This window comes from Triturus cristatus, chromosome 1_2 (genome assembly GCF_964204655.1).
Source record: "Triturus cristatus chromosome 1_2, aTriCri1.1, whole genome shotgun sequence".
Taxonomy (NCBI): Eukaryota; Metazoa; Chordata; class Amphibia; order Caudata; family Salamandridae; genus Triturus; species Triturus cristatus.
The window spans coordinates 84,735,223-84,757,831 of NC_140580.1; the positions used below are offsets into that span (position 1 = coordinate 84,735,223).

Here is a 22,609-nt window from a genome sequence, read left to right on the forward strand (position 1 = left end):
TTTTGAATTGGCCGCCGGTTTGAAACATTGCCATTATAGCAGCGATTGAACAATAATAAGGTCGTTTTTGAACTTCACATTTATTTAGTACTCACATCATTTGCATGTCTGAAGAGTTTTTTTCTTGCACTTTGTATGTTGCATGTATCATTGCACGGTTGCTTTTTACATGTTTTTTCACAATTGTTATTTGCGTGTCTACTTTTGTGTTAAGGTAGTGTTTTTGTGTTACACGCACAGCATCTCATTGCGATATAACTTAGCCACTTATCATATTCTTTCCTTAACTCTTATGATGGTTGATGGTTACTCACTGTGAGGACTGTCTCTCCAGCTATGTTGTTATTTACTTAATCCTTATAGTTGTAAGCTTGAGTTCTTCCAGTAAATAGTTCCCTACATGTTTTTGCTTATTGAATCCCCTGACGAAGGGCAAAGGTTATAGCCTGAAATGCATTGGGATACACCCTAAAGCTAGTCTCTGGAGAATACTAAGACTAGTTGTTAAATGGAAATCAATTTACAGGAATCACGTCCTTGAAATTAAAGTGACTTGATCAAAGACAACGTCTACGCATAGTTCATTGTATACGATTTCTGTTTTTTGTATAATGATGTTTATGGATGGCTGACACATACTCAATGGTTGAAGTTTATCTATGTATGTTATAATCATTGGTTACTCCCAATTTTGGAAATAGTAGTGCACACTGTGTCTGGAGCAATAGTTCTAGGTACTTTCTTTATTTCAAATCAGCGATGAGGATGAAGCCCCCTCACAAAGTGCACACGAAGCGTAGCAAATGTGTTTACTTTGTTCACATTAGAAAATTATTCATATCATATAGGAGTGCAACACAATGTTCCATCTTCACTTTTAGAAAATAACCATTCGGTGTCTGCAGCCTGTTCCTGGGTCACATGACTAGGTGTAGTTGACAGTTGCCCTATGCTCCTCCAAGACAGCCTCATAATAGAGGGTCTGGTTGTTGGCAGGATGGGCCATCTCTGATTTGATACAGGGGTGGAGCTGTCACCTACCAAACTTGCACTTCAAAAACACTGTCTCAGCTCACACGCAAAGGACATCACACTAGCCTATTGTGCCCCCAGAGAGACTGGGGGCCAGGACAGGGAGGCAGGGAATTCCAGATGACTCTGCAAGGGGAAACTCCAGAAGCATATTCCCTTCAACGTGGACACCAGGTATAAGTATTGGAATATCAGACCCACTCTTCAGATCGCTTTTGGACCCGTGTAAAAGTCAGAAGAAGGACTGCTCTGCTGCTTTGCTGCAAGAAGGACTGCTCTGCTGTCATGCTGCTCTGATTCCCTGAACCTGGATTCTGCCTGCAGTGAGTCCTAACCCCCAAAGTGGTCCCTCTACAGTCCTGGATCCTTGGAAGTGGGGATAAAGGTATTCTACAAGCCGAGCTTTTGTCCTTTTCAAAACCAACTCAGCTCACCGCAACTTGCCGCAGTCCCCGCATCGCTCCTCAGAACATCTGGTGTGTGGTGCAACACCCCCTCATCAAGGACATAAGTTATAATTCTCAGCTGGCTTAACATGGTCCCTGAATGAGGCACACACCCTTTCACAGCCAGCCTTAACCTGTGACTATGCCCCAGTCTGGCGCAACTAGATAACCACAATTGACGCTTAGTCTTCACCCCAAAAGTTTCCTATGATCATTACATCATCCTAGTTAACACAGATCAATTTCTGAACAAAGTAAGCACAGATAAAAAGCCTTTCTTAAAAGAATAAGAAATTTGAGATGGAAAAGATAGATTGCTGTACAGAGGTGAAACTATTCCAAAATTTAGTATAATAGGTCGATGGATTGCCCTCATGGTTGAAAGTTAGCTGGTCATCATGGAATTGCTAAAACTCTTGCGTCAGTAAGGACATTTTATTGGTGGTGAAATCTACTTGCTTATGTAAGGAATTATTCATAAACAGGGTCAGTTAGCGCCCAAATTGAGTTCAGTAGTAAACCAATGGATGATTGAGGCTTTTTACTATGCTGCGAAAACCTTGGCACACTCTGTCAGTGGATTTTATTGCGGAGTAGCCCAAGATTGAAGGTTGTACAGTACTTGTAGTGATTGTGGACCATTTGACTAAGATGTGTAATGTTGTATCACAGCCTGAGTTGCCTAACTCTAAAGAGTTAGCACTGATTTTAGGAGAACTCCTTATTAGATTGCATGATGTTCCACAGGTTCTGATTACTAGTCAAGGAGTTCAATTTATGTTTTAAGCATTCTGGCTTGCTCTATGTAAAGAACTAAATATGGGAGCTTGTCTGTCTACTAGTTACCGCAGTGAGACAGGTGGACAGGTTGAATCAGCGCGCTGAACAGTATTGAGAGATTGGGCCAAAATATTGTGATCCACACAGTAAGCATACAATAGCATCCAACAGTCATCTATTGATACGTCCTCTTACCTTTGTAGTTATTGCCATCATCCCCCCATATTTGGTTAGTATCAATCTCCATCAACATGAGTTTAACTGAGTTAACTGATGTTCACATAATTGCAAAGAAAACTTTGGAAAAATCTGAAGATACTTGTATGTTCTACACACACACAGTAAGAGATGTCTGCCTCCTCAATATATTGTCGATGAGAATGTGTGGTTTCTCAAAAACAAATTACCTGTGTAAAAATTATATGTATTGTAGTTTAAGTCGTGGGTCCTTCATGCCCATGTTTGCTGCAAGAATTTTATGCAAGGCATCCTGACAAGCCCGAAGCCCCCCACTGAGAAGACATCCTTAGGGGAGTGCACTACCTGGAAGATGGGCTGCAGGCACTGCCCACCTCTTTGTACTGGACAAGCATATGGGAGTTTCTTTCTGGGAAGAAAAAGCTGGCAGTCATTGCAGAGGATGGGCATCGTCTGATTGAGGCTGCATGCAGGCATGAGAATGCGCTACAAGGTATTGTTCCAGTAATGAATTACACTTACCAGCAGGCCATGAACTCTAATATAGTCTGGAGAGTTGACAGACATCTTGGATATCTGGCAATAACTTCCCTCATTAGCGACTGTACCATTGCTAAGCAGTCGCTGCATACAGGACCCTTCTATATGCAGTGCTTAATTTGTAACATATTAAATGCCAGGACTCTGACCTGGCGGGCACTGCATTGCTGCCAAAACAACTACTAACCATCTCTCTCGCATGTTAATGTGTCAGCTCAGATTATTCCAGATCCCCAAAGCTAAAGAAAGGGCTGGGGAGGCTGGTATTAGCACTATTTTAATGTATATTATATTCCTAAACAACCTTTTTTCTGCTCATCTCTGAATTAGATGAGCTGCGCCACCATGTGACAGACTGTTCTAAGTATGGTGTTGACAATTAGGTGCTTCTGCCGAGCACTGGAAACCAATCAAGTGTCGGTGCTGAGCACGGGAAAGCACCTGCTCAAATTAAGCACTGACTATGTGGTTCCCATTATTTTTCCATTAATTTGTATTGAAAGACATTGGGATTACTGCAAAATATTCAGAAAGTCATGTTGTGATGAAACAAACCTTGAATGATTTTGAACATTTATATGAACCGTTCTAAGATTAGAAATTTTTACATTTACTAAGGGTTATCCAGTGACAGAACAGGAAGGTTCTTAGCCTATAACTTACCTACCACACAAGGGTTCATAGTAACAAAGCTTCAGGTAGATATTCAAGTCACAGAGAGACGTGTCAGAGAAGATTTATTAGTTGTACTCATTATTATTTATTTGTATGTCTTGCTTTCAAGCATGACATTTTCCATATCAAAATACTAAGCAATGGTTACACATTGACTAGAACAGTGAAGCATACAATGACATATGGCAAGTTACTTAGGAATAACTCTTTGCTGTTTTTTTAACCATTACATTCTGCAGACATTCTTGTTAAACAGAAGTGACAAGTTATAGTAGAGGAGTCCACTCTGTATGCTTTCTTTTATCTTATTTTCTGTACCCCTTTCCTACTCCCCGCCCTTATATTCCTGCGCATGTGGTGAATGGTTGAGGCAGTCATAGATGGAAGTGTCTAGAACTCTCATTGTATTCTAAAGACAAGGTTAATGCAGCCTGGCAATTAGCATATCTGGCTGTTTTCTGAGACATGGTGTCCTCCTCATACCAGATTTGCTTCTTCATTAACCCTTCCATCTTTAAAAACATGTGAACTGCATTTGATCTTCCTGAGGGTAACAAACCATAGTTCACAATAACATTTACCTGTAGTAAAAATCAATCACTGTATTTGTAGTCACTTTCCATGAACATGTAAGAAGAAAGAAGGTCTTTGGGATATACCTGATGGTTGAGAAGAGTTGGAGACCGCATCTATAAGAATGAGAATGTAGGAGTATGAAAAAAGACTTTTATGCTAAAAGATTATTAGGAACAGAGAGCACTACCACAAGAAATAATTAGGGGAAGAGTTGTAAGAGAAAAAGGCAATGGTGGATTAGAGAAATGTTAGAAGTGAATGCTTGAAAAACTCACTAGTAAATTAAAGTGCTTGTAAAACAGCATTTGAGAAGAAAGCATTAGGAGAAGGGTGCATTACAAGTATTAACCAAAAAGAACATTTGAAGGAAACCTCTTTATAGTATAAGAGTATGTAGAGTATAAGAAAGGACATTTGGTGAGAAAGGAATCACGGAGGCAGAGCTTTAGGGAAGAAGATAGTTTTTGGAGAAGTTAGCATTGGAAAAACTAGCATTAGACTACGTAATCTCTAGCTAAAAGTAACATTAGAAGAGTGTATCATAACAAGAACTTTAGAAGGAAAAACAGTGATAGGAGAGAGCATTAGGTGAAGAGAACAGTGGTGGGAAAGCTAGATAGCATTGCAAAAAGAGAATATAAGGAAAAAAGAGCCTACTGTGAAGAGTGGTTTAGAAATAAATAGCAAATTTAAATCAACTGGAAAAGAAAGCTTTAGAAGAATTTTAGAAAAGAAGAAAGTAGGTGAAGAGAGCATTATAACAGATCTTTAGAAGAACACAACGGATGAAGAAAAAATTAGGACAGAAATGAGTTGTGTGGAAAGAAAAAGCGTGTTTAAGAAGTAATTAGGGGAAAAGCATTAGGAGAACTAGGGGTCAGATGAAAACTACATAGGAAAAGAGAACATTAGGGCTGCAGAGAACTAGTAAAAAAGAGAATTAGACAAAAAAATGAAAGAATATCATTGAAAAAGAGCACTTAGAAAAGGCTGTTGGGAGAAGAATTAATTAAAGTAAATTTCAAGCACTGTAATTGAAACATATAACATTCATGAGAGAGACAGCGTTAGTCGTTATCGAGTCAGAAACATAAACAAAGACCGATGGATTCCAAATAATAAAGGATTACGCAGTAAGAAAGTGAGAGGCAAGCACTACCAACATATATCTGCTGACACCATATGAAAAGACGGCACTAAACTGAAAGTGAATACAGCCATGTGCGTGTCTATTGTCACCCAATCGAGGCCCGTGTGTAGATGTATTAAAAATTGCGGGGCATATTATCAAGAAACGGTGTTAAAATTATCGCCGCTTTAGCGGCAGAAAACTGGCTTGATAATATGCCCTTGAGAATTCCCATAGAAGTCCATGTTCTGGTGTCAACATGGGCTTCTATTGGAATTCTCAAGGGCATATTATCAAGCCCATTATCACCGCTTTAGCGGCAGTTTTCTGCCGCTTAAGCGGCGATAATTTTAACGCCGTGCTTGATAATATGCCCCTGCATTTGATGGATCGTTTATAGAGGCCCAAGGTAAAGACGTGGGGGCATATTATCAAGCATGGAGTTAAAATTATCGCCGCTTTGGCGGCAGAAAACTGCCGCTAAAGCGGCGATAATGGGCTTGATAATATGCCCCAGAGAATTCCAATAGAAGCCCATATTGTCACCAAAACATGGGCTTCTATGGAATTCTCAAGGGCATATTATCAAGCCCATTATCGCCGCATAAGCGGCAGTTTTCTGCCGCTAAAGCGGCGATAATCTTAACTCGTTTCTTGATAATATGCCCCTTAGAAAGGTATATCTCAGAGCTGATACTGATGCACTGAACCAGGACATGTTGGTACTGTGTCCATCAGAGAACAGACTCCTTGCATTTCATTATTGCTCAGCCCAGTGCTGCAAAACAGGGTTAATATTTCATCCACATTCCTTCCATTGCGCTCTCACGAAAATGCTGCACAACCTCTGAGAGATAATTTGACAACGTGGAGTTTATCAGAGTTGCTCACTGACAAAGAAAAATCACCTTAAAATCTCAGTGAATCTACATGGAACTCTATGCTGAAATCCTTTAAATATCTCACCGTCCCTGAGAGCCTCACACTTGCACAAGAAAACAAATGTCGTGTTGCAGATTGTAAATGTAAAAGTGGAATGTAGACAAGATAACTATGGAGAGAACCACATTTTATTTTTCAGAGCACGGACATGGGAGAAGCATCACCTGCGGATGCAGAAATGGAAGTTCTCACCTGAGCAGATGACTCCAGCATCCTCATAGTGGCTACAGTCATGCCTCATCCAGCCAAAGTGATTGCACGCAGACAGGTAAGACTCTGAACCCATGCAGCTGACTTCGTCTAAGAGAATGCTGCCATTGCCCGCACCGAAGTGGGCACCGCTAGGAGCAGACACTGCCCAGCCACAACCGAGCTGTCTGCATACCACATGTGCATCACTGAGGTCCCATCTGTCATCACACACCGTCCCCCAGGAGGAATCGTAGTAGACTTCAACGCGGCCCGCGCATCTGCCGCCACCATTCTGGAGTCGGATGGGAAGATGCACTGAGGAAAAAAAAACACAGGGGACCAAAAAGTGATTATGTTGACTGCCCATAAACATGCTACACTGAAGCCTGGAGTGTTCTTGTCTCAATCAGCAGCGTAGGACTAAATCAAAGATTATTAACAAGTGAACGCAGCTCTGTTCCACTTAACCCCTCCAGGAGAGTAACCTGCTTGAATTCTTCAACTGCACCACACAATTTAGTTAGATTGCAATTCCCACCTCGCATTGAGAAGAAAGATGAGCCTGCCAGTTTCATCACTCCTATAAAAGAACGCAATCGGGCTACTCACAAAGGTAACCTACACTTTGCCTGGACTGTGGACCATGGTAGTAAGGCTCTCTGCCTGTGAGTATGGGTACTTAAGCAGGTGAAATCCAGTTTGGATTACCGTGGATTAGCATGGAATAAGATGATGCATGAGGATCACTCTCCCAGACAGAGGAAGCTTATTGTCTGCAATCCTGTGGCTGAAGGGTGAAGACTCAGACACTGAAGAGAAGAGGATCTAGTTCGGGACACCTTTGGAAATTACATGGAGGCTTTGTTAGCACAAAGCTGCTGTTTAGTTCTTCTTGAGCACGTCATTGGGTAGATATAGTTGGTGTGGAGGGTGGAGCTTCAGTTTCTTCTGTTCAAAGTGAGGACGTTTCTAGGACCTTCCCTTTTGTCTGTCCTGCTTCACTGCCTTTGCTTTAGAAAGACTGATGACAGCCAGGAGCAGAGAACTCACACTTCGTTGTGCCCATGTGGTAAGAGAACCTGCCTGGAGACATACTCAGTGTTCTCCGGTGTAAAAAGCATCACTTTACATAAAAGCTGTCTCTGGACAGCAGTCTGAGAAGGGCACTTGAAAGAAAACCAACCCCAGCCAATTTAGAAGTTTAAAACAGTGGATCCACATCTCCTGCAGTGAAAATGTGTATTAAAATGGGTTCCACCCCACCCCACTTTGTTCCAGTCCCAGGTTATTCTTAACCAAGGAATAGAGGGGCATATCAGCAACAACCGGCGATAAATATCGCTAAGCACACTTAGCGCTAGGATAATTATCGCCGGCTAGCGTGGATTTTTATCACTGAGATAGTGTGCTATTAGCAACGCTTATCTCAAAAGCAATAGAAATCCTAGCGCTAACTGCCAAACGTGAGATTATCGCTGGAAACCCAGCGATAATCCCACGAAGTTTGGCGATCGCTTGCTGATAGGGCCTCACATACTTAGCCATGATATCCACCTTACATAGGCTATCATGGCTAAGTCAGTTCCAAAGCAGGCGTAAGGAAAGTAGCGATAACAGAGGTTATCGCTACTTTTCTTGTCGCTATGCTTCTTTGCGTGAGGCTTGATAATAGGAGAAATGTCGCTTAGCAACATCTCTCCCGTTATCCTGGGGAGGAACACCCACTTTGCATCTTATTAGAGATGCAAAGATGGGCGTTAGGAATTCAGGCGCTAAGGCAAGGTTTCACGCGATAGCGTGACCTTGCTAATATAGCGATAAAATTGTCGCTGCTTTTCGGCCGAAAATGGCCGCAAAAGCGGCGATAATTTTACATCGCCGCCTTGTAGATATGCCCCAGAGTGCTCTACAGAGTATTCAAAGAGCTGTTGTGTCGCCAGGGCTGACGTCTGCCTGACAGCCAGTCTCCCAGAGGTGACAGGACATCACCTGAAGCCAATACTTTCTTAACGAGGAGGCGAGGATCAGGCCTATATACCTACCTGTTCCATGAAAGAGGGAAGAAGTGTGTATGGCCCTTCAGGATGAGAGACTGTCCAAGAAGGAGGGGCCCAGCGTGTTCAAGGCATGAGAGGCACACAGAGGAAGTTGCCAAACTTGAGAACACAATTCAGGAGTGACCTGTGCTGAGAGAGGGATCTCTGGACTCTCTTTACAGTATTGGCAAAACAGTGCTTAAGACTGTCATGGAAAGTGCTATTGTGAAAGGAAACCTGCAGCCTGCCATGACTGAAGTGACTGGTGCTGTTGCTACTGACAACAATGAGAGAACCAATGCACCACTGAGGCGGTAAGCCCAGAACCATCCTGGTGGCTGCAAATGCCTCGAATCTTAAAGAGGACTCTGCATGGAAGCTGCAACCACTTCCGGCACCGATTCACAGCCACTGACGACATATGGTGCCGTCATATGAGCCCACCTGATTCAAGTCCCCAGAAATCATCCATCACACGTCTGCCAAGAGAGAGCCCCAGAGGAGGCCGCTCTCTATGAGTAGGGACATCCCCCATGCTGGAGGCACAGTCTGGACTGGCACAGAGTGAGATGAAATATGTTTTCTTTTCTACAAAGGTAAGCACTGTTTGTCTGTTGTTTCACTGTGATTTCTACGCTCCTGAACTGCCACCCTGGGGACATTTTGATTTCTTATCCTCGTTCCTTGAGATTCAAGTGCATAAAGTTTGTACTTGGACCAGTTTGCAAAGCCATAATAGGATGAGCCTGAGACATCAGAGGCAAACAACCTCAACCTCCACATCTGGGGTCCAGTATCCACTGTCGGCTCTGAGGCCTCACAGACAGGTTTCGACAGGGGGGTCAGAATAATGCATTCATCCATGCCTTCATCTGTCGCATTATTATGTTCTCAACTTTGTCATATTAATGCTACTTTCTATGCATAAAATGTTCTTTGCATGTTGCAATGCAGAGGTGTCTGATAGCTGGCTCTGGTCAGTAAAAGGTAAAATCAAGTCGAGTTAACAAACAGATTCCATAAACTGCATAGTGTTGAGGATTATTTCATGATTAAATTAACATATTATTTTGGACTTATTAACAGAATCTGCATACTATGTGTTTCTGTAATATTGAAGGTGGAGGGGGACTAAGATGGTGGCACTGTTGAAGAATTTGCTAGCACATCTTTGAGGCTATAAGTTATGTGATCATAAGTAGGAGCTCCATGAACCTAATTAAGGGGGATTGGTATACATTGTAGGATCCTGCAAGCTTACATGATCTAGCTCCCAGTGGCCTGTGAAATAATGTTTTTCTCAAAAACTGTATCCAACTCCACTCAGTTGTAATCACTCGACTTTAGGACTACATCAGAATGATCAAAAGAACATTTATTTTACTCTCCATTGCGTGGTGTCATGTGAGTATGAAATTACTGAAATCTTTTGGCTCCAAATGGACTCCTTAGACTTGTGAGGTAAGTGTTAGAGCATAGTGAAGTAAATGCAGGTTTAGAATATTTAGTTCACGTTTACACTCTGATGAATAAAGACATATAAAACCACCCTCCGTGTGTGGAGTAGTCATTGGCGAGTGCCTCGGCTGGGGAGGACTACACACTGAGAGTTGGGGGCAGCTGGACAGAAACAAGACAGATCTAACAGCTCCTTTAACTGACACCAAAGTACTGCTTGGAATTTTAAAGATTGAAAACATGTGGAAAATGGGAGTCATATTTTGGTAATACTTATTTTTCCTGCAGGTGTTCCAGGATAGGTTGATCCATTTCAGAAAACTTTCCTACATTCTACCTTTAGGGAAAAATTTAAACCTGCGACATTCTAAAAATCAATAAATAAGTATACGTTTGCCATTCAGGGGACACCAAATGATATTCGTATGAAGGTGTGTGAAGAAATGCCCATGCAAAGCCCATACACAGTGCTCTTATCTTGGATGTGTGTGTGGCAGGGGGATTCAACAAAACTCAGGTGTATAGTGTGTCTCCCAAGAGGACACATTCTGGCCACTGATTTGATCAGACACCAGCTATGAGTGTTGAAAGAAAGAGAGCAATATCTCACAGGTCTCCTGCAGTGACTGTCATCAGTTATGCACTCCTCTCTTTGGAAACAGTGACAGGAAAGCCTCTGCAGGTGAGGGAGAAATACACAGCTAATTGGACCTGGCAGAACGTGAAGGACTTGGGGGTTGGTGGCTGGAGAATGTGACGCAGAAACTCACGAGGGCACTTGCATGAAAGGAAGGGGAAAAAGGAGGGATCGTCTGAACAAAAGGATAGAGGCCAACGATAAATAAAGGAGGAGACGATAGTCTATAGAAATTAGAATTGCCAATAAAGAACCACAATTTAGTTCTCATAGTGATCACCTCCACAGATATATCCAATCATATAAGAAGGAGAGGTGCTTAACCACACCTACTTACTATATACGGAACAGGCTATGAATGAAACACAGGGATTTCCATGCTCTTTTACCTCGGTGGCTACCACTCCTTTTCAGGCAAGCAGGGGAGGGGGGGAGACAACTTAGTGCATTGCACTATGTTTCCTTGCCAAGAATGCACTTCAACCACCAAACTTTACCTAAAATCCCAGGCGAAGTTCTAAAATACGCAGGGATCTACAAAATTCCTACTACTGTGTGTTCCCACTCTTCTCCCAAAATACATGGTCAACCACTATCTAGCTTTCATAAATGACCGGGGTTTGTAGGGTTCAGTGGTTGCTGACTGACCCAGATTATAATATTGTGGCCATTGACCATGGTACGCAAGAGGAAATTGGTATTTATTCCCTCCCTGGTGGCCCATATGTCAAAACTACACCCAAAAGAATTCAACATCCTTCTTGTTTGCCATGAGGAAGGAGATGCTGCAGGCCCCATGGGGCGGAAAGACTGATGGAGCTTTTATGGTGTGGGTGCACGACTCAATGCCAAGATGGGCTCTACTTACCCATTCTTTATTATTCCATATTTCACTTGTGTCACGTGAGCTTTTTGCCTCAGAGGGCCATATTGGGGGTAACCCCCACTCAATCTACCCCCTGGGAGGAAGACTCCTGGGGTCGTGTTGTTGTAGGAGCACAGCCCAATCCCAGTGCGGGCTGCTCCACACCTCTTTTTTCTCTGTATTTCCCTAGTGGGAGGAAAGCACTTACCCATGTCTGTAGGATCCCTACCTCTGCCTGGCGTTTAGTGAGTGGATCTCTGCTTGGGGATTGAGGTCCTGCAGCAATCCCCAAGCAGGGATCCATTAACAAGAGTTACTGCTTGTCCACTCTGCGGTCTCTCTTCTGCATTGATCAGTGCTCAGTGGAAACCGGTATTACCCTGAGCACCAATGAAAGTTAAAGCAGTCAGCCCTAAATGCACAACTGCTTTCACGTTTGTCATTGTGATGGCAGTGTGCTGGGCATCAGTGACAAAAGAAGAACTTCAGGACGCAAGGGAAGCTCTTCCTTTGGATTTTGAATTTCATATTTTTAGAGAAAATACTTCTGGTGCTTGCACCACAAGTATTTTCGTTGTTAATGTGGTGGATGAACTGTTGATGTCCACTGGACTACAAAGGAAATGCGGTGGATGTCAACAGTTTGTCCACAGCTTGTCAAATGGAGAATTTTTGAAGTCCCTGAGAATAGTGTACTCTTGAGATGCTAAAGATCTTTTACCAAAGATGTACCTGAAATGATAAGCACTGCCCTTCTATGGAGCTGGTTAAGAGGGACATTGCAAACTGCTTGCAGCTTCACAGGAAACCTGTGTTGATTTTTCCGATGAAGTTGCTAAAGACCAACACGTAGCGTGAAGTGGTTAACAACAACATGTTTCTCAGCCCCTCTCCTCAAAAGTGTAAGAAGAAATGTCACATGATTGTAAGACCTTTTGCAAGCTTGTCACAGTCCAACTACTGAACTAAAGAGCCACAACAACTCATGGCAAATCAAATCAAATTAAAACAAGCTTTATTCGATTTAAACAATTAAATTATAAAAGCTTAGTACATTAAGAGATAAAAATCAGGTAATGCATGTCCATTAGATTACAAGGTCGAAGGCGTCAAATTTAAAACACATTCATGGGTTATTCATCTCATCAAATCAAGGTTGTAATCTCTTACAAGGACGTACATACATAGGAATTCGAGTTCTAATCACACCCTTCAAATATTTTGCTATAGATTCAATAGAAAACTCTTCGTCCAGAAAAGCAGGCTGACAATGTCTCACACCCAACCTCTTCAGTATTGGCAAAATCCATCTTCTGTGCAAAAACACATAAAATTTGCAGAAGAACAACACATGTATAATAGTCTAGACTGGGAGGAAATATCGTCACAAGGACAGGAATCTAAAGGCCGAGACCAGTCATTCAAATTATGGAACGCAATCATTCTAAAAAAATTACCAAGACGGACATGAGTTAACAACATCCTATTGTAGCTCCTCTTCACACTCACAAGGTAAGGTTGTGTTAATAACAGTTGGTTCTCTCTTAGAGACAATTTGACTGCTTCTTGGGATTGTCTGTTGTTCCCCAGGAAGTCCATACAGGTAGTGTTAAGTACTTTCCTAGGAACAGTTACAATACTAGACGGATTGTAAATGTATTCTGAACAACCCAGATTAGTCACACCCTTTTTTACATACTTAAGCCATGGTATGACTCCACTTCCAGATTAAGACAGTTTATAATCAGCGCACGATTGACGCTGGTAGCAGGACTAGACCATATCTTGTGCCATAATAATACCGGCTGTATCTTAATTATATCTGATTTATATGGCATGCCAAGTTCTGCATGGCAGACATAGATAGCCGTACTGTTGGGAACCACTAAAAGGTATCTTATAAATAGGTTCTCCACAAGTTGTAGAGACTGTACATCTATGATAACCCAAATACCGGCTCCATAAATGGCTGCTGAAATACATTTAGCATTATATATTTTTATCAATTCAACAATAGGCCGTTTACCTAGCTTCTTGGCCAAGTTCTCTAGAGCTGCCGTTGATTTTGAAAATAGTAATTTCCTTGCTATTTCGGCGTTTGCCCACGAGCCCCTATTTTCGAAAACTATTCCCAGATATGAGAAATAGTTCCTGAATTCCAACTTTTTGCTAATTAACGAAAATGTCTAGGCACTTTAAACTTTGTTTGCCGCTTTTCATTACGCATGTTTTGGAAATGTTAACTTGAAGTTCCAAATTTGACATAAACGTAACAAAGCTAATAACAACCTTTTGCAGCCCTATTTGTGTGCGGGATAATAAGACTGGGTCATCCGCGTATAATAACGCTGCAATTGGACGGCCGCCGATTCGAGGGGTACCCTCACAATCCTTACTTAGTGCTGCACCCAGTCCATTTATGTAAAAGGTAAAAAGAAAGGGGGCTAGCACGCACCCCTGCCTTACCCCCTTTCTAACGGGGAAGTTCTGACTACACTCCCCTGTTTTGCCAAATCGAACACTGGCTTGTGCATCCTGATACAATAGCCTTAAGAAGTTAATATGTTGCGAGTCCACACCCATGCCCTCTAGAATACACCAGAGCTTGGAGTGGCTAACGCGATCAAATGCCGAGCTCAAGTCAACAATAGCCAGAAACAAGTCCCCCCTATTGGCTTGTACAAATTTGCCCCAAATTAAAATAAAATGTAGGTCTTGTTCAATTGTACCTAGGCCTTTTCGCAAACCGTATTGCAGTTCCTAAATTGTGCCCATCTCCTCTGCCCAGATCTGTGTTCTATTTAAAATAATATGGCTGGCCACTCTAGCAAATGTATCCAGAAGTGAAAGAGGCCTGTTGCATGTTGGGTCATTGCGATCCCATTTTTTAAAAAATAGGTACAAGTATAGATTCTGACCAAGTGGGGATAAATCCCTGCGTACAGCATGCTTTCAAAACGAAAGTTAACAGTGTACCTCAAAGAAAGGGATTGGTTTTATATAAATCCATGGGAACACTATCTGGCCTGGGAGCTTTCCTTCTCATGCTTGCATTGATTGCCTCTATCACTTCCTCCACCGTAAAATCAATGTCTATTGGGAGGAAATTAAGAGTCTGTATTCCCAAATCATGGTGGGAAGTGTCACCAGAATCCTTAGCATATAGCTTAGAAAAATGTGTCACCCATTGCTCTGCGCCAATAGCGATCTCAATGGAGGGAACATTTTTAGGTGTCAAAAAGGGGGCATTCACAGCTTTCCAGAAGGCTGTACCATCTTTAAATTTTGATGCAGATTGGAGAGTTCGCCATGTTTTTAGTCTAATAGCCTCCTTACGAGCCTTAAGGGAAATTTTTATAAGTCTTTCTGGCCAGCTTTATTTGGGCCTGGTCTCTATCTGTTTTTTGTAGTTTTTTTTTTCAGGACTGCATGGGCTTTAAAGAAGTTAGCGTCAAACCAAACTTCTTTGGGACCATGAAATGTTTTTTTACCTCCGACAGATACATTTTTCTTAATCACTGATGTTACAGTTAAAAAGGAATTAAAAATATCGGAGTCAGCAGCGGTTTCATCAAGACATACTGCAAGTTCAGATTTACATTGCATTAAAATAGTCTTTGTGAACGATGTAGGGTCTACCCTAGACCATTTAATTGTATATCTGTTACATTTATCAATGACGATGTCCTGAACACGGTGTTTAGGATTAATTTGACTAAATAACTCGTTTGATGGTAATTCAAAAGTGACACTAATCGGAAAATTATCACTAAAGGCAACATTGTGTGTAATAAAATGACTTAGTCTACTGGTATATCTATTAGACACCCGGATAAAGTCAATTATAGAGCACATTAAATGTATAACTAAATGGTGCTGGAGGTGAACATAGTTCATTGGCAAAACCCATATCCTGTGAGTACTTAATAGTGTTTAAATGATCCCTAAATGAGTATTGCATAAAATGAGTAACATCAGTCCCAACCTCTGTACTTAAACCACAATTACCTCTTTCCTGATGAGGGCGTATTGAAGTATTAAAGTCCCGCCCCATATTAAACAGGCGTCCGTATTAGTCTCCATCTGCACATTGTACAATTTCTCGCCTAGTTGTTTTAAAACGTCAATTGCATCATCCACTGGACAGTTAATATAGACATTCAATAGTACAGCACAGTGTGTGTTGTCAATGTGCAGTTTTAGTAACTGATAATAGGGGTTTGAGGAGGTAAATTCTAGTTTTTTAACAGCCAACCTGTGCTAGACATAAACCTTCCTTTTTCCTCCCCTGTCTGGATGCTAACGCCGGGGTATGGTGTGTTTTATAGCCATTCATGTGCAGCGCACTGTCTACCCAGGTTTCCTGGAAGCACAGTAGATCGTACACATCAACAAAATCAGTCCAGGCAGGATTGGAGTGTTTAGCATTCAAAACGACCACTTCCAAAATAGCATTGTACATAAGCCTCTACTATCCTTTCCCTGATTTCTAACCCCCCTACTATTGTTCAACTCATATAATGGTCATCCAAGAGCGTGGGATCGAAAGATAGATCTTGGATGTTTTTATTTTTATCATTGATTCCCTCTGCTTGAATACTCGGTGTGTTACTCTCACTTGATGGGCCAGCAGCAATGTTATAAGTAACTTGTGGTCCAATATATTCGGGGGATAGGGAATACTTGCATCAAATGTAACACTTAGACATTGAGTAGAAGCTTCCTGCAAGCCACACAGGGTCCATTTCGAAGCAATGATTGGGTTTAACTTAGATACGTTTAAATCAACCCAGCTTTCAGGGACGTCGAGTCAGTCAATGTCCTCCAGTGAAGATAATATTCCAGACCTCTTGTACGTGGTTATGCCAAATGAGTGTTTTAAATCACCAAGAGAACCCCTCACTTTCCGACGTAACTGTGAGGAATTAGGGAGGGGGGTAAAAATAACCAAGTGGTAAGACATTAATGTCAGATGTATGACGTTACAACGCATGCTGTTTCAACGCATGCTGTTACAACGAAAGTTTTAGAACGCGAGTGCATTGATAATGCAGGACATTACAACGCAAGTCTTTACATCGACTTGCACTAGATGGCGTGCTAACATTAAAAAAGTGTAATTTACTATTCCAACTCCAGTCCACGTAACAGTAGGGAAGGTGTTGGGATAGTAAACTACACTATTTTTAATGTTAGCACACCATCTAGTGCAAGTCGATGTAAAGACTTGCGTTGTAATGTCCTGCGTTGTCAATGCACTCGCGTTGTAACAGTTTCGTTGTAATGGTAGTGCGTTGTAAAAGTTGCGTTGTAAAGGTTGTTCCCCATTAATGTCCCTTGTCGTAACACAGTCATTTCCCATTCTAAAAAGAATCTCTTGTGTCAATTGGGGTGTCCTAAAAGTCAGAACGATGAAATCACCTGGCAGTGTTTTATCCATTCTCCCCACCCACCCTACTCTTCTGGCCATTTTAAATACTCCAAAGAGGACCTCTGATAACCCGTTTCTTTTACCAAGCCAAAAGAGAGCCTTATTCCTTAGCGCTTCCCATGATTTATGTGTCTGTGGTGAAATCTGAGGGACATTTCCCAGGATGATAATATATGGTGTAACTGCCGGGACAGGTCCAACCTGGAAGCCACCTCAACCTGATTACTCAGACGGGAATGATCTATGTTCGAGTTTACTCCAGAGTTTGGGTAAAAAGTTGCCCCACTGTGGTTATTGCTTCGGCTAGTCCCTTTACTAGTGGTTACCGTCGTTGCGCAATGACCAGATGACACTTTGTTATGCCCTGGTTGGAATGTGAGTCTATATTTGGCACTCTATTAGTAAAATGGCAACCTGAGGGGGCAATGACAGTTGACAAAATCAATGGATTTGTTATATCATTCTCCGAAGAATTGGTGGTGCCTTTCCTCAAAATATTTTTAATTGCTGTGACCCTTACCAGCAAGTTCTCTAGGGCATCAGAAAAAGTTTTTTGAAGACCAGCTATTTTAAGCGAAAGTTTGTCATGGCCTTCTTTACGATGATTTCTACTGTTCGCTATGGCGACTTGCCCTTTCCCTCCTTATCAGATTTGGATTTACTATTTGCGTTCTTCTGTTTTGTTACTGGCACCTTCCCTGGGATTTTTGGGCTAATTGTTTAGTGTCTATAACCTGTAGCACTGGTGGTTTATCAGGATTCTCAGGGTTTCTAGGCCATTTAAAGGGAGGCTGACTATCATGTTCCTGGTCAGACACGCTAATATGGTCAGACACGTCCTGCACAATAACATCATTAGTGCGTGAAAGCTCAGAACTAAGCGCTCAAACTGTGTAGACCCTATAACTTGCTCACCTACCCTTATACCTTGATTTAATGTTTCCTCTACAGTGTGTACCTGCTTTTTAATGGCCCCCATAGCTCCCGATAGGTATTTCAATAAAGAATTATGCATCCCTCCCGCCGCCTTTGATATGCTAGGAGTTTTCCTTTTGCCCATTATTCCTAATTTCGCACTTGAAGTTATATAAGGAGGTTATGTCCAATTCTAGGGCCCTAATCACATTTAGACAATTAGTCAATCAGCCTCAGATATGTCTTACAATGCAACTAATCTCAATTTATCAAGGCGTCTCATATACGATTTACAACGCCCCCGTATTATCTCGAATGCACTCAAACCACCAGTACAATAACCGAGAGTCTCAACAGTCTCTTGGGAATAGGCATAACCACACATCTGTAGGTAAACACAAACAATTGAGGCCTATACAGCACACCATTTGTCCTTATCTAGTACTAATTATGTATGTCAGACCCTTGGGTATATATATATAACCCCAGATTCAAAACGAAGAAAGCACAACAGTATTAATCAGAGACAGAAGTCCAGAGAGGTCATTCTTCATGTCGATTAGCAGTCTTTATTCTCATTGTACAAATCTTAAAATTCCCAGCGCACGATTAGCCGACACGTGTTTCGTCTTTGCTCAGACTTTTTCAAGGCATGAACGTCAAAATCAACAATCCAAAATCAGAAATGCGCCACATCTATTGTTGCGTTGCAGTATATACGCAAGCCCAATCCGTATATTATTGTACAAACACCTCAGCTCAAAGTTTCCCACACACGACCATGACACAATCCTGATAATCGTTCCTTGATCAGGAAATTTGAGTATGATTCAGAATTGGGTGTTCGAAATCGTTTAGCTACTACAATCGTTAATAACCGGGCTTCAAAACCATCGGTTGGTTGCAAATTATCAAAGGATCCTCATTCACGTCCCTGTTACAATTCAAACCATCACCTCGTAGTCAACCGACACGTCCTATTATATATTCATGTAAATCACTATGATGATATCCAATCAAGAGGCTGGTAATAGTGCTCTTGTGAAAATAACCACAAAAGTAGCACTCCTATCACGGCTCCTGCGGCACAACCATGATACGTTGTAACCCCGAGCTTCTAATCCAGAATGTCTCTAACCGATCTGTATATCCTCACAGTCCCGAGAGAAAAAAACACATCTGTAGGTGATAGTATAACCCTCTGTGGTATTGATGGAACAATAAACAGAAAAGCGTCCCGAACAGTGCAACAGTATTTATATGTTCTCACCCTCTTCTGTGAAAGATCTGTAGTCCAGATGCCAATAATGTGGCCCAGCCTGGCCTCATCTGGTCTAGAACGGGCTTAGACGGGCCCGTCTTGGCCCGGGCCGAGCCAGGGAACACCCCGTGCATGTCCCCCGCTGCGGGACTGCCACCTTGTTTTTAAAGTGTCCGCTAGCCGGTGGCCCCTCCTCCTGTAACTCCAGGGGTCTTCTCCAAAGTGCAGGGTGCCTGTTAGCAGCAGGGTTAGCAGCAGAGACAGGGCAAAAATTCCAAAGTGCGATGTGCTCGTTTCCCGCGCTGCAGGACCACCGCATTGTTTTTAAAGCATCAGGTAGCCAGTGGCCTCTCCTCCTGTAACTCCAGGGGTCTTCTCCAAAGTTCAGGGTGCCTGTTAGCAGCAGGGTTAGCAGCAGAGATGGTGTAAAAGTTCCAAAGTGTGATGTGTCGACTCATATTAAACATAATAGATGGTTGGGCAGCTCCAGTTAAGAACTTTATCAAACTGAGCAACAAATACTGGTCTTGAATGACCAGATCAGCCTTTATCTGATATCAAGAATAAGGGATTCTTAAGTGAATATTGCAAATCGTATCATCCCTATTCTAGCATCTTGTGGAGGCCATTCCTAAGTATTTGCAAGAATAAGAACAAATAATAAACTTAAAGTATGGCCAGTGTAGTAGAGATTCCTGAAACTACTTTTCATTGCTGTGCCATCAAAGAAATATCGACCACATTTTGCCACGTTAAACAATGTGCCAATTGGATTTGAGCCAAATTGTCAGAAATAACAGGGAATGATCCTTGGGGAAAACTGAAAAGGGATCTTGGTATTCTGTGATCCAAAAGTTATCAGGGGAAAAAAGTGTAGAAAATGAAGAGGTTGTGGCAGGTAGCACAGCAGTGGTTGGTGCTCAGAGAGATTAGATGAAACTTTCCAAACCCGATTAACCACAGGATGAACCAGATAAAGGCTTAGAGGTTAAGCAGTGCTTCCAAGGGAGTATATGGGGCAATGGAGGCTGCCCGTTGCCTTGCCACTGCATAGTTCAACCTCCATATTCCCTTTCCTGCACCTTTGTGGTTTTCAACTTTCCTTCCCTGTTTCTGTCCCTTGCTATATTTACTACTGTGTTTATTCTCCCCTGACCACCTAGATTGAATGGGATTCTATGTGTTTGCAATGCACCTGCCTGAATGACTACATGTGTACTTACTTGGTGTTTCCTGTCTCAACGTCCTCCAACATAGAATTCTCCTCCAGTCTCCATGTTTCGAGTTGCTGAAGGTATCCCTGGTACTCCTTCAGTGTGTTACCGGCATTCATCTTGTGAAACCTTGCCAACCCCTGACTGGAGTATTCTGTATGAGGAGTCAAAGTTGGCTGCTAATTATGATCACTCTTGCCAATCCTTTATATAGGATTTCTGTGTCATACTGGGAGTTTGTGAACTTTGATCTGTTTATACTTACCTTCTGGACATGGTTTAACAATACCCGTTAGGTGCAGCTTGTTTTTCTTTCTCTCTCTTTCAATCCCTTCCCCCACATTCCCCAATGGAGAGCACAGGCTTCTGTGCAAAACTCTAAACTTGAGGTCGCATGCTTGGGCATTAGCATCAGAATCATAAATCTTGTTCCATAAATGAAAGATCCTCACACAAATAGGTCAATTTGGTCAGCAGACTTACAGTCATAGCACTAATCTGAAGACAGAATTGCCAGCAAGAGTCAGAGTCAGTGGATACCTCTCTAATACTATTGGCAGTCAATTCAAATTTACCTCTCATGAGTAAGTACCCTGTAAATGCCCACATTATCGCTTTCTTGTGGACATAATGTGGGGGTTTCCCTGCAAAACGAGGATAGGGGCTGTAAACCTTTTTGGTGCTATTTCTGCCATGCTTCCAAGGTACGGACGGTCAGAATGAAATTCGGCAATATCTTGGTGCATATTTCCATAAGGTATAGATGCACAGCTTATGGGTGGGAATAGTGACAGAGCTAGGAGAGCTAACATTGACTATTTCAACCTGATTGGCACAATTCAAAATTGTCAGCCTTTTAGATCTTTGTTGAAATATTGTATTAGTAAATCTTTTGGCTGATTTTTTATTTCTGCTTCTCTCTAAGTGTGGACCATTGCATACAGGTCAGCCACAGAGAACTGTTGATTAACAATTACAATTAATTAAGATTGCATAATTAAATATAAATCATTGGTGAAATGGGCATTCCTCATTTATCCCCCTTGCATAAGGAAATGGCAGTGACTTTGATTGATATGTGGGAAGTTTGGCCAAGACATCTGTGTGCAGCAAGAACATCAAAGCTCTAAAATTTGTATTGAACCAAACACTCTCCAGCACCCAATGTATAAAATGTAAGTGCACTATTTCAAAAGTGTTTTTTTATCATCCAATGTTGCACCAACCGTGGAGTCTGTGTTGCCATTACTGTAATACAGGACCATAAAAGGTACACCCACATAATAAATCTAGACTGGTTGAGCCCAAATGATAATGGAAGTGTGCAGTGTATTTTTTGTCTATGCTAGCTTTTTAACAAATATGTTTATACCACTGTTAACAGTCAGATTGGTTGTTATGAAACACATTGGAGAGGTTACTTGTCAAGGTTTATTCGTAAAACTATGACATATCCATTTATTGCTGGTCGGAAATTCCAACCCCAAATCAAACCACTCACTTTAAACTTTATACATTCAAGCTCTAGGCTGCCCTTGAGCCTTGGATGACATGGTGTTACTGGATAGATCAGAAACGTTCTTGTGTATCCACAGTGGAGGTCCACAGCATGTCTGAAAAGCTGTAACCACTATTTGAGTCAGTGTCAGCTATGGGCCAGAAGTTCTGTGGTATGCTGTGATTCTCAGATCAATCTCCTCCATTTCAATAGCATCAAAAACCCCTAAATTCAGTTATCATTCAGCACAAACTGAACTTCCAAAGGTCTAATGACATACTTAGCCTGCTGTACTCATACAATCTCATCACGAGCTCCCCTGTACTTTAGATCGGTTGGTTAAAGGTCTTATTGGCCCCCACTGAAATCAAGAGATCTGTGGTATCTCCTGAATTATGTGTCTTTCGTTTGTGAACTCCACTTGCTTTCAGGTCAAGCTCGGTTTGAAATAGTTAAATGAGGAATAACAAGTTCAATCTGGACAAGAAATACCAATTTGATGATGATTCCTCATTTCTTAGAGCACCACATTAAATACTAGTACCGTTTAACATACCCCTTCCCCCAAAATTCACTGAGACCCCGGTATGTGTAACTCTGGGGGACAGAGATACTGGATATGACTCTTGGACCTAAGAATAAAGACCTTGGAGGGAAATTGAAGCACAAGATGTCTGTCGTCTCACATGAACACAAGAAGTACTTGATTGGCAATTGAATGACCAAGGTGAATGCCAGTCAACTGTTTAGGGTGAGATAAGAATCAATAAGGCAACAGGTTTGG

General features: G+C 41.9%; 1 protein-coding gene across 10 annotated transcripts in view; it reads right to left on the minus strand.

Annotated features, from left to right (window-relative positions):
• The window catches only part of LOC146866846 (scavenger receptor cysteine-rich domain-containing protein DMBT1-like), a 1,139,300-nt gene that overhangs the window by 453,484 nt on the left and 663,207 nt on the right, over nucleotides 1-22,609 (minus strand). For 8 of the 10 annotated variants that reach the window (XM_085602006.1, XM_085601968.1, XM_085601975.1 and 5 more), the window contains 2 exons: nucleotides 6,511-6,825; nucleotides 4,331-4,360 (listed from right to left, as the gene is read on the minus strand). In XM_085602006.1, coding sequence (XP_085458132.1) covers nucleotides 4,331-4,360; nucleotides 6,511-6,825 — 345 coding nt within the window. The remainder of the gene's footprint in view (nucleotides 1-4,330; nucleotides 4,361-6,510; nucleotides 6,826-22,609) is intronic. The other 2 variants (XM_085601995.1, XM_085601984.1) reach the window with 1 other exon arrangement.